At 36.7% G+C, this 17044-nt stretch overlaps 1 protein-coding gene across 1 annotated transcript in view; it reads right to left on the bottom strand.

The window, feature by feature from the left end:
- Positions 1-17044, bottom strand: part of STXBP4 (syntaxin binding protein 4) — a 121860-nt gene that overhangs the window by 67461 nt on the left and 37355 nt on the right. The window contains exon 12 of the mRNA XM_081109612.1: positions 13783-13848. Coding sequence (XP_080965738.1) covers positions 13783-13848 — 66 coding nt within the window. The remainder of the gene's footprint in view (positions 1-13782; positions 13849-17044) is intronic.

The following is a 17044-nucleotide window of genomic DNA, read 5'->3' as shown; positions in this document are numbered from 1 at the left end:
GCCCAATTCTACATGAACTTAGGATGTGGACATTACAATCTACTCAGAAACCTTTGAGGTGGTTGTATCGTCCCTCATTTTCCATTCAATCAAGCTAGAAAAATATATATTTCACTGAAGAGAAAGAGGACAGAGCATTCTTCAAAGCTGCAGTGAAGAGTAAGTAATTTGATGATCTGGCTCCACATTCACTACATGCAGCTTTTATTCCTTTATAAAACAGCACTGTATGCTAAGCGAAACAAGCCAGACAGAGAAAGACAAGTATCACATGACCTCACTCAGATGTGGAAATTATGAACAAAATAAACTGTTAAACAAAATAGATTCTGAGACAGAAGCATAGAACAGACTGTGGAATCTCAGAGGGAAGGCGGGGGTGGGTGGGAAGAGATCAACCAAGAACTTGTATGCATATATGCATAACCCATGGACTCAGACAATACAGTGGTGGAGGCCTGCGGTGGGGGAGGGCTATAAGGGGTCAATGGGGGGGGGGCATATGTAACGCTTTCAACAATAAAGATTTAAAAATAAATTTTAAAAAGCAGCACTTTTCTTTTTGCTCAAAGAACGCTAGTTAATTAAATGAAGAATCTGGATGAATTTATAGAGCCATTACAGTGCAGCGATGGCAATACGGTGTGAAATGCAGCTGGGTGGTAAAAGATGCAGAGGTTTTGATGCTGAATAAATTCATGCTAGTTCTTTTGTTAAAGGTATAACTGTCAGGTTGGTAGATGTGACCCCTTGGCAAAGTTCTAGCCCAGTTCCCACTGAATGGCTGTTCAGAAGATTAGTGCATGGAAATGATGTCTCTTAGAGGAAGTGGCAAAGAATAGACAGCAGCAGTGTGCTGTATTGAGCAATACAGAATCCCATCAATCTATTTCCTTTCCTCCTGGGTGATCTTCTAATAACTAACTAACTATAAAGCCTTCTCTAGCAGTAACGATTGAGGCAGAATTTTCCCAATACATCACCAGGAGCCTGAAATCCCATCAGGGTAAACACTGTAGCCAGTTCCCAGAGTTACTTTGTATCAGGTAAGGAGTAATTCAGTTTAGGAAGTTAGAAAATAAAAGAGAAAGATGTAATAGTAAATCAAAAAATTCAACATAATCGACATAAGTATTACTCTTTTTAATAGTAAGGAGTATGAGCAAATATACTTCATACTGAATTATGAAATCAAATCTCTGACTTAATTTGTGTGTGTGTGTGTGTGTGTGTGTGTGCGCGCGCGTGTGACACTGAGGAAATACTTTCAACTCATACTGTCCCATCATAAAATAAGGATGTTTTCCACCTCACAATTTCACAATGAATCTTCAGGGAAGATCAGCCCAAATTATTCTTTGAAAACATATTTCACACTAATGAAAATCTTTGTAGGCTACACATTCTTTGACCTTAGCTATGTGATTGTGTGGAGACAAAGGGCATTATAAACTCACACACAGGGCAGTGGGAACTTAGAAGGAAGATAATATGGTATGTGTTTCCCGCCATATAGCATTTCTTCCCCACGAGGCATAAAAAACGATATAGAATAAAAAAACACTAGCATTAGATGAGCTATACCTAGGTCAGAATCTTAGGTCTGGGAATTTTTTCACATTCTGGTGGTGTAATTCTCTAAGACTTAGTTTGTTCATTTGTAGCATAGGAAATGACATTACTTTATACGGTCAAAACAACTCTCACAAGAGGGTTAAAGAAACTAATGGTTCTTGTTAACAGTTTTTCCCCCGTTCCTCTTTACTGATTCTGAAAAATATACATAATCACTGATGCGATTAGAGAGCTAGACTAGATGACTTATTAAGGAATTTCCTGAGGCATTCAATTAGTAATATTGAAATTTAGAGACGTTGTTTGCAAACATGATGCACACGTCTTCTTTAATGTCAGCAACAATCACGTAGTCTTTTATTCTCTAGTTATGAGCTGTGACGGCTTGCTAATGTAAAGGAAAGCGCCTTAAATGGCAGTTGCATGCTTGTGATTAGGCTAGCAGGTTGCATCACTAACCTTAGAAGTTCTGTAATTTTTAAGCTAATTAGTAAATCTTTCAAAATGTCAATGGATGACAGGAGAAAAAGGAGACTTCAAAGAGATATATGTTTTAATGGAATGTAACTTACACTACCAAGCTCAAAAGATTGCTTCTCTTATCAGCTTCCTACATTCACTCACGGGAAAACCTTTCTTGGTCTAGGTCCCATTACAGCTTGTGAAAAAGATTAGGGTTTACTACAGGAAGAGGGCTGTTGAAGGAAAAGGGTTTTAAAGCAAGTTATATCTAGTTTCCTTAACTTAGGTATAGGTTTTAGTAAAATATGTATCAGAGTCTTCTCAATGGATGATCTCAAAGTAATTTGGAGATATTCATAAATGAACCTGCCAACTCATCCCTTAAGCATGGACACACTTGGGGGAGAAAATTAATCCACAGAACTTTACACAGGCCTTTGGAATGTGCTTTCTCCTTTCCCCTGCACACATCAGGCCCACGACTCCACCTCCTCACTCACCAGTTACTAAGCACTGTGCAGTCTTCATTTATGATATATTTGCAGCCACCCCTTAACTTCCATTCTTACCTCCACATTACTGATTCATGTCTTTACCAGATCACACATAGATACTATGAAAATCATATAAGTGATCCCCCTGTCTACTGTGCTCGTCACTCTACTGTACTCTGCACACTTCTGAAGCACCAATCCTCCTGAAATATTGCTCAATCCCACCTCAGGTAACAAGCCTAAGTACATGGGACATGACAAATACTTCCTCCGTTTCCATACTTCAAGGTTCTCCACTACTTGTTCCAAACCAGTCTCTGCAGTCTTAGCATATTCAACCCTCTTATATGACTTGTACATCCAAATGCACTAACTTACAGTTTCCCCAGATTAAGCTCTCCTACCTCCACAATGCTTTCAAGCACATTATTCTTTCCACTAGGTATACACACTTTCCCCCTCTTCTTTATCCAATTCTCCCCTATCCTTCAAAACCTACTTCATTTTACCTTCTTTAATCTTTCCAGACCACTTCAGCTTATAATGATTTCCCCCTCCTTTTATCTTTTATAATATCTGTGGTCTATTAATAATCACATACCACTTAGTATCTATCTTCTACTGCTCTCTTGAACTGTCATTAAAATATAAATATTTTACTACCTAATTTTCTAAAATGAAAGTGTCTTACCTACCCAAGTTAGAATGCAGGCTGAGAGTTAAAACCCTACATAAAATAAACAGGTGCTCCACTTAATATAAATATGAGATATAACTGAGTTGACATCAATGAAAATGACTATTTTGTTTTTCATGGACTACAATAACTGCCCTAGAGAGCTTTATTAGGTACAAAGCTTTCATAGGAAAGTTCTCTCTAAAAGGTTTATGGGAATATTAATAGAACTGTATTTCATTTAAATAATTGTAATAACAATCATAAAGCATGCTATGAATAACACCACATAATAATAAAGCAAATTATTTCACTAAATTCCTTTTATATATGTAAATTCAACAAAAATCCTTTTGTAGTATTTATCAAGCAAATGAGATTATGGCAAACCAATGAAAGGTAAAAAATACCAAAGTTGAAAACAGGCAGTTACACTTTATCGTGTTTAACAATTTTATTTCTTGTTTTCTCTTTAGATTAAGAATTTAAAAGATTTAAAAATTATGCACACTAGTATATATTTCCCTAAAATTTACATTTTTCCATCATAATTTAATAGAGTACATGCTCAAAGAATTATATAATCTGGAAGGTCCTTTCCAATCCCACCCATATTTCTGATTCAATAATTCATGTGGTGGCACTTAATTTATGTGTAAAAATGATAGATATTTGCAAGTCCAAGAAACAAAGATTATCTTTAGTTTGTATGAAAATGTAAAGTGCCCACTTTGCAAAGGAAGATTTGGTTAAGCTTTTTGGAGGAAAAGGAGGTCAATCAAATTATAATTAGGTCTAATTAACCTTCCCAAGAGCTGTCAACTTCTTCACCTGCAGCTGCCTCATTCTCCAAAAGGCACAAAATTGAATTCTGCTTCTGAACATCAAAGGAAATCAAAGAAACAATTTTTAATCTTGGTTTATAAACAGATGTCCCTAATCAAAGACAGATACACAAGTGCATCTATCTGGTAAATTTTAACACATGATCTTATTCTCAATATAAGTATTAATTAGTGAAAACCTGCTTTGACAATATATTTAACCTTGTTCATGTATTTTCTAGTTTAGTGAAGGATGACATAAAATAAAAACCTATTTTCTGACTTCTTTAATTCTGGTAAAAAAATGTACCAAAAGGGACATCTATATATATAAAATCCTAAGCGATGGTTACAACTGAACAACTGGAATGACCGGCCAGCCAGTTTCTATGATGCTCACTGACCACGAGGGGGCAGACACTCAATGCAGGAGCTGCCCCCTGGGGGTCAGTGCACTCCCACAGCCAACCTCCCGTGGCCCCATAGGCCTTGATTGCCGCCAGGCCAAGGGACCCCACCCATGCAGGAATTTGTGCACTGGGCCTCTAGTTTGTTAATGGTATTGGAAATTTCTTCTCATAATCAGTATTTAAACCCTGTTCATCAAAGCCTGGTACAGCTCAAAGGCTATTTATAGAATTAATGTGAAGTTTGGGGTTTAAGGCAAACCTCACTTCAAGACAGAAATTATTCTTTCTATATTAACCTATAGAGGTTTAATCCAATTAAAATCACAATTTTATCAGATTTTGTTTTGAAGGAACTTGACCAACAGTTCTAAATTTGAATCTAGATATAATAAGACCTACATAATAAAGAATATTCTTAAATGGATTTGGAAGAAAATAATCAGTAAGAACTGGTAAGCAAATGTTGAAAACCACCACCAACAGCAAGGAGAAAGAAAAGAGGAAGGTGGAACATGGCTCAAGGATTTAAATCATATATAAACCTACAATAATTGGTACTGGCCAAAGATGAGTTAGATGAAACATTCACTCACCCAATAAATATTTATTGACAACGCAACTGGCAAGACCTGATGTCCCAAACAGATCCTAGATTATGTAAGAATTAATCTATGATAATGGAGATACCACAAAACAATAAGTGGTTTCGATGACAAACTATTTGGGGAAAAGAAGAATAAAGTGTTGACCTTCATCTCATACCATACACCCAATGAAGTAATTTCTTAGATGGACTAAGTGAATACAGACATGGAAGGAAAACTAGCTAAAAATGTATCTGAACTATTGCTAAGAATGAACCTTAAGAAAAGTTTGTAAAAAGAAATCACAAAAGATAGATTTGATAACACAAAACACTTCTGTTTAAAAACTTTGAGAAAATTACAAAGGCAATTTGCATATAGATGAAAATATTGCTGAAAGATTTGATAGAAACTGCAATAAAGAGATCTGATAAAATGATGGGGGGGAGCGGAAACAGGTACTAGTTAATATAAGAGAAGGGAAGAAGAAAAAGCAGGAGAGGTAGAGGATTCAAGATAAATAAGAGGCATATGGCCCAGACTGGCAGGACGTCACTAGCAATTATATCAGGAAAGCAACTGCATTCAATAGGGAAGACTTCTGAGGGAATTCACAATTTAATTTGAAACCATGGTCACACACAATCTTTGGCAACTAACATGGATAACGACGAATCAAAGTATGATATTTTCAAAAAGGGTGATTTATTTATGTAAATAAATTAGGTAGGTAGGACTAGAGAAGTCTTGTTTTTAATTCTAAAATAGCTTGTGAATATAAATCATGTAACACAATGTCAGGAGTCCCATACTGAAGTAAGAATACTGAAAGTGTTTCTCACATAGTAAGCTGCCAAGATAAGAATTTTATAGTATCAACTGCCTTATCACTACTTCCTCCTTGGGTAAAATTTACTAGTTTGTCAGCCAAATTAATATATTGCTCTAACAGAGATGTTTAAAATACGCCCTGAAAGGTGCTCTCTTAGCAACTGCCTAATGCAAGTTTAGAGATTTGTATTTGTTTATTTTTAGTTAAATAAGGAAAATTATAGGGAGTAATGTCTACTTTGGAATATAATCGTGCCTGTGATGACTGACTACCTACCGGACACTTAGTCTGAAATGCTTTGTAGAAAATGAAGGTTTTGCTCTATTTTTCTTTTTTTCTTACTAGTTGAGAACTCCTTGTAGAGAGTATATCTAGCTTTCCCAGTGCATCCATACAAAATAAGCATTAAATAAATGTTGCTTAAATTCTCTTGCTAAATATGTATGTTAAATCTAACTAAGAATGAACCTTAAAAAAAGTTTAAAAAAAGAAGAAATCACAGAAGGAGATAGATAGCACAAAGACATGTGTGTTTAAAAACTCATCTCCCTTATAAGTTACTACAGGCACACTTGAAACAATTGATTACGGAATGCTGAATGTGGTCCTGAACAGCCAGAAAATAGTGGCTCATCATACAGAACCCAGAACCCTACCATCAGTTCTAATGAAGCCAACCAACTGCAGAAAATACGGAAATCCAATGAGGTCCCCAGTGGCCCTCTGCAATGGAAACACAGGAACATTTTACCATAGTAACCTTTTAGAACAGAAAAGACTGACAAATCAAATATATGTGTGTTTTTTCTTTTTTTCCCCCTCTAAAGATGAGATTGACATCCTAGGCTATTTACTAAACTGAAATACTACAAAAAGCTCAGATCACTAAAGAAGAAAATGTGGGAACTCATATCAATTCTGAAAATTAGAGACTTTAGTGTTTCTTTAATAAATGCACAAAGAAACACAATCTCTGAAAGTGTAAAATCATGAATATGTCTTTAGTAATCACATATCATTGCTCTTTTTAGAAACAGTACATTTATTCTGTCCTTACAGTTGCCTTTGTTACTTAATCCATAAACCAAGATAGCTCCCATGCCAGCTGCACCAGCTATAACTAAGTTCATGTTCAACCTCAACTATCCACAGGGAATCCTATGCTGATTGGACCTTAACTTTCTGCCGCAGGACTTTAAGTATTCAACCCAACCTTTGCACAGGTGAGGCCGAATACAACTGGGCTTATTTGAATCTAGAGAAGTTGCCAAATGAACAATTTCCCCTGTTTCTTCAGGGCAAAGGCTGGTTCAGACAAGCTAACTATTTTGGCTTTGGACTCTGTTCACCAATTCATTGCTGCCTTAGGTCATAACACGATGCTGAAAGGAACTTTAAAAAAACAACTTAAGTGTGAGAGCAGGTTTTAGAAAGTTGTTGATCAAAGGAAGTTGCTAGAAGACGGTCCATGCCTGTTAAAAGCTGTTAAAACTTGAAGAAAAAAATAACAAGAAGTGTAATTTCATGGGAAATTGTGCTTATGGTTTTTAACAGTGAAGTTGAACTATTCTGTAAGGCAAAGAACTCATTAAAAATACTTAGATTTCAGAGAACAGCGCAGCCAATTTTGTCAAAAGAGTCAGTAAGTATTCTGGTAGCCATGCCTGGGTGAAAAAAGGAATGTGCCTTATACTTCAGTGGAAAACATTCCTTGACAGTTTGTTCTTCCATGTTATATTTCTTTCTTCCCTCTCTCTCCCTTCCTTTTTCCAATTCCCCCTTTCTCCCTCTCTTTTTGTTCTTCATTACTTTTTTTTTTTTGGGGGGGGGGTCACTACACTAAATAAAGGTAAAATAATTTAAAATAGCTAATGTACCTTCAAAAGAGGAGATTATTCTGTTCTTAGGATCAGGCCAGTGTCTCAAAATTGTGCAATTAAAAGTTCACAAGTGAGTGAACAAAAGATTTATCAAATTGTGTTTTCTTCTACCTTTGGAAGGAACTAGTAATCATCACTGTAAAATAAATTGAAAAATCAATCAAGTAATGTTTTCATAATTAGGTTACCCATGTTTTTAAAGGATTTATAAGTATACTAGAGGCCCAGTGCACAAAATTCATGCATGGGAGGGGGGGGTGTCCCTCAGCCCGGCCTGCACCCTCTCCAATCTGGGAACCCTTGGGGATCGGGCCTAAACCAGCAGTCAGACATCCTTCTTGCAATCTGGGACCACTGGCTCCTAACTGCTCACCTGTCTGCCTGTCTGCTCACTCCTAACCCCTCTGCCTGCCTGTCTGATCGCCCCTATCTGCCTCTGCCTGCATGCCTCATGCCCCTAACTTGCCCCCCTGCCAGCCTGATCAACCCTAACTTGCCTCCCTGCTGGCCTGATCACCCCTAACTTGCTCCCCTGATGGCCCGATTGCCCCTAACCGCCTCTGCCTCAGCCCCCTGTCTAAGCTGCAGTCTGGCATCCCTCTGCGGGAGGCAACCTGGTGGATCAGGGGAAGGTACCGCCCCCATTACCCCACTGCCGCCGTCACTGCTGGCCTGAGCCTGGGCCCTTAGCAGCAGCTGTGGCTTTGTCTGGAAGGACGTCCGGAAGGTCATCCGGAAGACCTCTGCTCTAATTAGCAAATTACCCTTTGATTAGTATAGATGGTATAATTATTAGTATCATACTACTTCATGTCAAGATCTTCAAAGGGATACCAAAAATTGGGAAAGAAATTTTGCCAAATTTCATACAATTCAAGTTTCTGGTTTTAAAGGTTTTTAATAGAAGAGGTATACACACTCTAACTGTAATTTTTTTTTTATATTTTAGTGATTTTTTTACAGAGAAGGGAGAGGGATAGAGAGTTAGAAACATCGATGAGAGAGAAACATTGATCAGCTGCCTCCTGCACACACCTTACTGGGGATGTGCCCGCAACCAACGTACATGCCCTTGACCGGAATCGAACCCGGGACCCTTCAGTCCGCAGGCCGACGCTCCATCCACTGAGCCAAACCGGCTAGGGCTCTAATTGTAATTTTTAAAGGCTCTTTTGCTCATTGTGAAAAAGTATATTAATCCTTGAAAAAAATGGAGAGGTAGTTATTCTCACTAAAGCATCGGAACTCTTTCATTAGCAGTAACGTAACAAGTTTATAATACGTAAGAGAGCAATCAGTAACGCCAACAAACTTCTCCATACACAGTGAGAGCTGGAGGGCTAGTGGGGTGATGGTGCAGTGACGTCAGAGGCGCTGGAGAATTCCTAGGGAGGGAAGGGGGAGGGGTGGTGAGCGATGAAGTAACTGCCATTAGAGGAGGGTGGGGATGGGGCTAAGATGGCAGATCGAGGAGGCTCTTGGAGGCCTTGTCATTTACTTGCAGGATTTTGGCTTTCACTCTGCATGAGATGGAAAGTCCTGGAGAGTTCTACTTCAGTTTTAAAAGGATGTTTCTGGCCGCTGTGATCTGATTTGCCTGTATGGGGCGGGGCAGGGTAAAAGCAGGGTGATCTGGTGGGCAGCGATAACTGCAACCCAGGCAGGAACTGTGATGGCTGGACCAGGGATGGAAGTGGTGCAAAGTGGCAAAATTCTGCAGTGTTTTTTTATATAGACACAAGCATAGGCACACACATGTACATGTGTGTACTGTATAGATAATACACATAAATAAATACACACACCTAATTTTTTTCTTAACCATTTGAGGGTGTTACAGACACCATGTCTCTTTACCCCTAAACACTTCAGTACAGCAGATAGTCTCTTACATACCACACTATAATTACCAAATTTAGGAAATTTAACATTGATCCACTGCATTCCAATTTTGTTTGTTGATGCAATTGTATCCTTTATAGCATTTCCCCCATTCCAGTGCAGGATCCAGTCTAGGGTCAGTATTGTATTTAGTGTTCAGAGATGTTTAGCCTCTTTTAACCTGGAACCTAGCCTTTTATCACCTTTCTTCTATTTTTTTTATAGCATTGGCATTTCTGAAGCATACAGCCACATACACATACACAAACACACACACACACACACACACACACACACACACACACCTTTGAAAAAATAAAACTGTCCCTCCTTTTAGGTTTGTCTGGCGTTTCCTCCTAGCCAGGTCCAGGTCATACATTCTCAGCCATAATGCTACAAGGTGCTGTTTTGTCCTTCTCAAGGTGTCGCATTAGAAGTCACACCCACACTAGGGTTGCCAACACTTGTCGCAATGAATCTGTATGCATATATGCATAACCAGTGGACAGGACAATGGAGTGGTGAGGGGATGGGGTGAGGGGGGGAGGACGAGCGGGCTGCAGGAGGTTAATGGGGGGAAAAGGAGGAACTATGTAATATGTTCAACAATAAAGAAACAAAAACAAAAAACACACACAAATGAATTAACATTAAAAATAAATATGTTCCATTTTTGCTTTTAAATGAAGAAACAAAAGATGGAAATTTAAAAAAAGAAGTCACACATGCCCATCTGATATCAAATTTTAACACGTGATGGAGTTGTCTGATTTCACTACTGTGTAGTTACTATTTTCCGCTTACAATAAGCAATTTCTAGAGAGCAACATTAAAATCATTAATGTGTAAATATTCTGCTCTTCATCAAAATTTCTCCCTAGATTTAGTATCTGATGATTCTTGTCTGATCCAAGTTTTTACTAAAACAGATGCAGAATGACGATTTCCCAAATCTAACAGCCACTCCGCAGTTACTGGCTGGCACTCAACCTACGATAACAAGCAAAGAGCCCTCCTTTCCTCCAAATAAAATTGTATGGACTCCTGAATTACTTCTTTTTTGATGGTTTGTAATTCACTACTGTACTTAATTATCTTGGTCTCAAGTACTTCCAGATTTGGCCAATGGGAGCCCCTCCAAGCTGGTTTCTTGTGACATGCTCCCTGCACTGTGAAGACTTCCTTATTTTCTGGTATGACATGTTCCAGGCTCATCTTGTACGTACCCTCCCCCAGACCGGAAATCAGGCATTTTCCAAGGGTTCCTTTCAGTGGGGACTGGAATCTGGGCACTTGGTTATGCTATTGGAATATTTGCTTCTTGGCTCCTTAGTTGACAGTACTATGGACACACACACACACACACATGCACACAAATATTATCTACATACATACATATACTCATGTGCACATATACATTCATATATGCACATATACATATATTTTAGAAACTATGCACTCACAACAATACCTCCAATTCTAGTCCATTCCACAAAATTCTTTCTTGACCTCCTTCATTCTATTTTCTATGTCTTTGCTTTTTCATTGAGATTCTGGACTTCAACAACGATCAACCCATGTTCTGAAACCTATAATACATCTTAAAATTGTTTCAGGACTGTTTTGACCATACCCCTAAAACAAACACCCTTAAAATAGTTCAAGATTTGTTTGCAATTCTTTTCCAACTCATTGCTAGCCTGTCAAACACTGAACACAAATACTGGGGTCATGATTATATACTCTGCAGCCACTTATGTAGCTTGGGGATTGGTTGCCAAAGGTTGGCTTAAATTCCCCTGAGAAACCATGCATGTGTACTATACGAACCGTGCTCCTACAGCCTTGACATCTGAGTGTCAGCTTGCCCCTGTACTATATTTTTGGTTTATACTTTCTTTCCTTTAGTTTCTTGAAAACGTTGCTCTACTACTGCTTTACATGCTCTATTGAGAAGGTTGATGCTGGCCTTTGTAAGCTATTTGATCTTTTCACTTGGAGGCACTTTTTTTTGAAAGTCTCATAGTTTTACTTTATGTTCTAGAGCTGATCTTTCCAGGCCCCAATACCCAATAACATTCAGGTCTTCCTTTATGTCTGGAAAGTTTTCTTGGATTATGGTTCTAAATAGTAGTGCTGTCCAGTGGCTTTTATTGACTTCAAGAAACTCTTTTATTTATTTCATTCTAATTTCCCTGGTTATTTTTCTAGTTTTCTTTCATGCCTTTTCATTTGAATACTAGTACATTCTTCCGAGGGCAACTTGTAATTTAGTTTTCTTTTCTAATATGATTTTGTGTTTTCCTAATTTTTTTTTTTCTTTCCTAAGTTTTATCAACTCTCATTTCATTTCTTCGAGGGTTGTTTTTGTTTTGTTCAATTTCTAGTCTTAGTTTTTAAATTTCTGATTCTTAATGCCAAATGCTTGCTTGAGGATACTTGAGTTTGGAGTGCTGTAGTAGTTTTGGTTGGCCTTGTGCTTGGAATGTTCTGAAGAGGACCACATTTAATTAATGGTCTGAGGAATGCTTTACTTCATATTGCCTGATTTTTACCATTGTTTTGTAATCTTGGGGACAGATTTATTTCCCTAGTCCACTTCTTGCATAGAAAGAGTTCCCGGTTCAACAGCACCCTCTTCTGTGCAATTTCCTCTATGGATCATGTTGTGGATGGTTGTGGAGGGGGTAGATGGAGGAGGTCTGACAAGTCTTATTTTCCTTCATTTATGCCAGATCCTTATTTCTCCCCCTTACATAGGCCCCTCCTTTTTTAATTTTCATAAAAGTTTATTTGAGTCAAACTGATGACATTGTTGAGAAGAGAGATCTCTGGAGAATCTCTCTCTCTCTCTCTCTCTCTCTCTCTCTCTCTCTCTCTCTCTCACACACACACACACACACACACACACACACATTTTTAAAAGAATCTCTTTACTTTCTGTGTTTCCAGTCCTTCTTTCCCCGCTTGATTCAAGTTCACACAGTACTGGAGAGGGGTATTCGATGTCCTCCTCTCTCTTCCTTTCCTCATCTCCCAGGAGTACCACCTCTTCTCTGCTTATGATTCTCCCTGAGAAGCCAAGCCTCGTGAGGCTGACACTTCAGGTTACACACACTTTCTCGAGTCCTGAGAACCACGGAGTCGGGGCCTAGCTCAGGACTTTGGCATCGATTGCTCCGTTTTCTCTTTCTGGGGGTGACTATTTGTACTTTGAGTTGCTCTGTTTCCCAGCTCTTTTCTAGCATTTGAAGCCCACCTGCTCTGCTCTTTGAGTTCCAGGTTCTAGTGGCTAGCGAGCTGCAAAGCTTTGTCTGGTTGTTTAAAGCACATTTTTACATGTGCCTGCAGGCTGGTGCCCTCTGTCACACAGTCCTATTGAAGGTATGGGCCCTGGCTGAGTTTATTTGCACTAGTGGCTTTGTGTTTTCCAGGGGGATGATGTTGGGGAGATTCAAAGCCAGGTGATGCCACTGATCTCTACCAATGTTCTCTTAAATTTCTACTCTGATTATTTTACTTGTTTGTTATCTGTATATCTGTTTTATGATAATGTCATTGTATCTGTTTTGTTGTAAGCTTCCTAAAATTCTTTGAAAAATGATGCAAAGTGAAAATAAATTTTTACTTGTTAAAAAAGATTTTATTGATTGATTTGAGAGAGAGAGAAACACTGATTTGTTGTTCCACTTATTTGTGCATTCATTGGTTACTTCTTGTATGAGCCCTGACCAGGGATTGAACCTAAAACCTTGGTGTATCGGAATAATGCTCTAACCAACTAAGCTACCCGGTCAGGGCCTAAATTTTTACCTTTTATTACTAAAAAAATAAATGTAAAAAATGCTCTGTCTTGCAGGGTTATTTAATTTATTGCTTGTTTCTTTTTATCTTTAATAATATGAGGTATGAGTAACAGATGAAAAGGGAAAAATATAAGAGAAAAAAAAGAATGGAAAAGCAATGAGAATGATCATTTCAGCCCATGGATATTTGGTTTTGAAAGTAATTTGAGAGAAGTTTTATCATTTTTTGAGCAGTAGTAACAGTCCTTCAGGACAAGTACATCAACTCTAGGATGTTATACAGCATCATTGCTTTACAACTATACCTCATATGTTTACACACACACACAAAACACATATAGACAATACATGCACTTACTTGTTTCACATTTTGGAGTTCTTCTGTCAATTGTTTCCTTTGTCTTTCTGATTCAAATAATTTTTCCTATATTTAAAAACCACTAAATTAATAATTTGTTATAAATATATGAATGGGTATCATTCTTAGAACTTTGTTTTCAAATTTATAAATTCCCCAAATAGCCACTGCTACCATCTGAAAATGTAATTCCATCACTTTTCTGGCTATACACACACACACACACACACATATATATATATACTAGAGGCCCAATGCATGAAATTCATGCAAGAGTAGGCCTTCCTTCCCCTGGTTGCCGGCACCAGCTTCCCTCTGGCATCCGGGACCCGGGCTTCTCTTTGACCCAGTTTCATCCGGAAGGACGTCCAGTCTAATTAGCATATTACCCTTTTATTATAAATACCATATGAAAGTAATTAGTTATTTACAGCAGAATTGTGATGAAAATGTATTTTCTCTTTAGACATGTTGTAAAGTCTCAGAATCTGAGGTCCAAAGTCAGTCAAGTTCAAAATATGTAAATATTAACTAAATTTTGGGTAATAACTATCATTGTCAAAGTGCTTCCAAATTGAAGAGCATTATTATAATTCAGAAGTCTCTCTTACTATATTAAAGAGGACATGAAACTGAGTTGAATATCATTTTTCTAATTTAGCTTATTCTTGGAAGATCATCCATAAAAATTAAGATACGACTGGTGTAACCAAAATATGAAATGGTAGTTCTTAAAACAGAATATTATGCATGCCACCAAATATTATCATCTTTGAACTTAAAACTGAGCATATACCTTAAAATGTTCACTTTTAAGTATATCATTAAATAAGTCCACATTTTATTGATCAAATCAGATATTCTAAGAATAATTTAGGAACCATTTTACTATAAACTTGAACAGGAATTGGTTGGAGATTAAATTGAGTAGTAAATACTCATGGCAACACTGCAATATCTGTAAGAAATGATCTGCTTGGTGGAATATTTCAGCTCATCCTCGTCTAAGAGATAAAGTGAAGGTATACGGAGATGAATATACTGTAGCAATCTTATGCATCTGCCACAGACCAGGAGCCAGGAGACTGCTGGCTGCCATGCCTTTATGCTCTGGCAAGTCACCTTCACTCTTTCTGTCCTAGTTTTTTGCATCTGTAAATGGAAAATATAGCTATTTCCATTCAGCTTTGCAAAGCAGTACCAATGTGAACTCTGCAGAAAGGCTTTAAGTTAAATAAAGCCACAGCACTTCAAAAAATCATTCTCACGCCCTGACCGGTTTGGCTCAGTGGATAGAGTGTTGGCCTGCGGACTCAGGGGTCCCAGGTTCGATTCCGGTCAAGGGCATGTACCTTGGTTGCAGGCACATACCTAGTGGGAGATGTGCAGGAGGCAGCTGATCGATGTTTCTCTCTCATCAACGTTTCTGACTCTCTGTCCCTCTCCCTTCCTCTCTGAAAAAATCAATTAAAAAATATTTTAAAAAATCATTCTCACAAAATAAAATTAGACATTACCATCAAATTATCTTGGTTTCATTTTTGTTTGTACTTTAAATCAGACATAAAGATTAGAGATGTCACAGGATAATGAGAAGCAATGAGAGACTACTCACACACTCTATGAACTTCATTTAACAATGTCTATTTCTTTGTGTGTGCATAATTTAAGTAGAATAACTAAGTACAAACAATATTTTATCACAAATAAAAATATTTATTGCTGTATATACTCTTTTTATATAGCTAAACAAGTGGTTCTCAGCCAATAGATAGGTTTTGAGGTAAAGGAAATTTCACACTAGGATATGTTCAGTTATATTTCATAAAGCTTAAATATGAATTCTGATTTACTGAACAGCTCCTCAGAGGAGCTTGTTTAAATGTTACATAAGTATAGTTTTAAATTACAATTCTAATAATAAGGTTGATAGTCACTGAATGTATCACTAAATTTAGCAATGATAAACATTAAGGGAATGAAGAAGATCTGAGATCCTCTGGAAATTCTGATGAACCATAAATTTAATGGTATCTACAGAGACAAACTTTATAAAAATGTTATTTTACCAAGGTAACCAATAGTGGAGATATTTTCTACAAGGATGTAAAAGAACTATTGTCAATCTATTTTTAAAACTGAATGTAATTTTAAAACTAAATTTATACCAGAAAATGTGGAAAGACAATGGTTTTAAGTTTATAATAAAAAGTATAGAAAATACTTCTTTAGTAATGCTCACATACATTTGGAAGAAACATGAATTGCTAAAGCCTTTTGATAGAGAATTTGTTAACACAGATAAAATTTTAATAGGTCTGTATCCCTTGAGAAAACAATTTCACTTTCAGTAATTTATTCCATTTGTACTTTTACAACTGCACAATCATGCAAAGATATATCTATAATGCGATTTATGATGGAATTAATTTTAATAATGGAAAACTTAAAATAGCCTAACTATTCATCATTAAGAAACTGGCTAAATAACATAAGACAGAACCATGTGATGATAGGAGAGCCATTAAAAAGAATTTGGCATATCTGTGTACTAGTATATTAACTAGAAAAGTAACCCAACACATGTTGACAAAGAGAATAAAGCAGGCAAGTTGTAAAAGAGTGTACCTTGTATTAAATGATTTTGTAAAAGTTAAAAATATATTAATATACTTATATAACATATATTTATATATTTTATGTATAGTTAATATATTTTTATATATGGTATTCCCCAAAATGTATACATATACCTTTTTGACAGCTCAATTGATAGTCCCTTCTTTTCAGATTTAACCCATTGGAATTAATAATTATTAGTATTCAAAGTGTGTATACTTTTTTGGGGATACCTGAACATACATTCATTTTTTAGAAATACAAATGGCTATCTAGAGGAAGTCTACAAAAGGATAAATAAGATATGTTTAACAATGGCTTCCTCTAGAGATTGAAATTTAGAAATTAAGGTAGCAAGGGAATTTCTTTCTTTTTATGAGTTTAATGATTTTGCTTTAATAAAAATTAAATAAATAATAGAGGTTCACTTATTTAAGGCAATACTTTAAAATAATACTAAAATATAGAGCTATGTTGACTTAATAGTAAATCAAGGAGTTATGTTGCTTTTCTTGAAGATTTAAAAACATTAATGGCTTACTATAAAAATAAGGATATAACTGAAACTTAATATTCTACTAAACACAGAATGAAAACATATAAAGAGAATCAAAATCTTAATGTATATTTGGGATATATTATA

Source organism: Myotis nattereri (genome assembly GCF_964212035.1).
Source record: "Myotis nattereri genome assembly, chromosome: 16".
NCBI classification, from domain to species: Eukaryota; Metazoa; Chordata; class Mammalia; order Chiroptera; family Vespertilionidae; genus Myotis; species Myotis nattereri.
The sequence above is the reverse complement of the archived record's forward strand: the minus strand, read 5'-3'. Positions and strand labels throughout refer to the sequence as shown.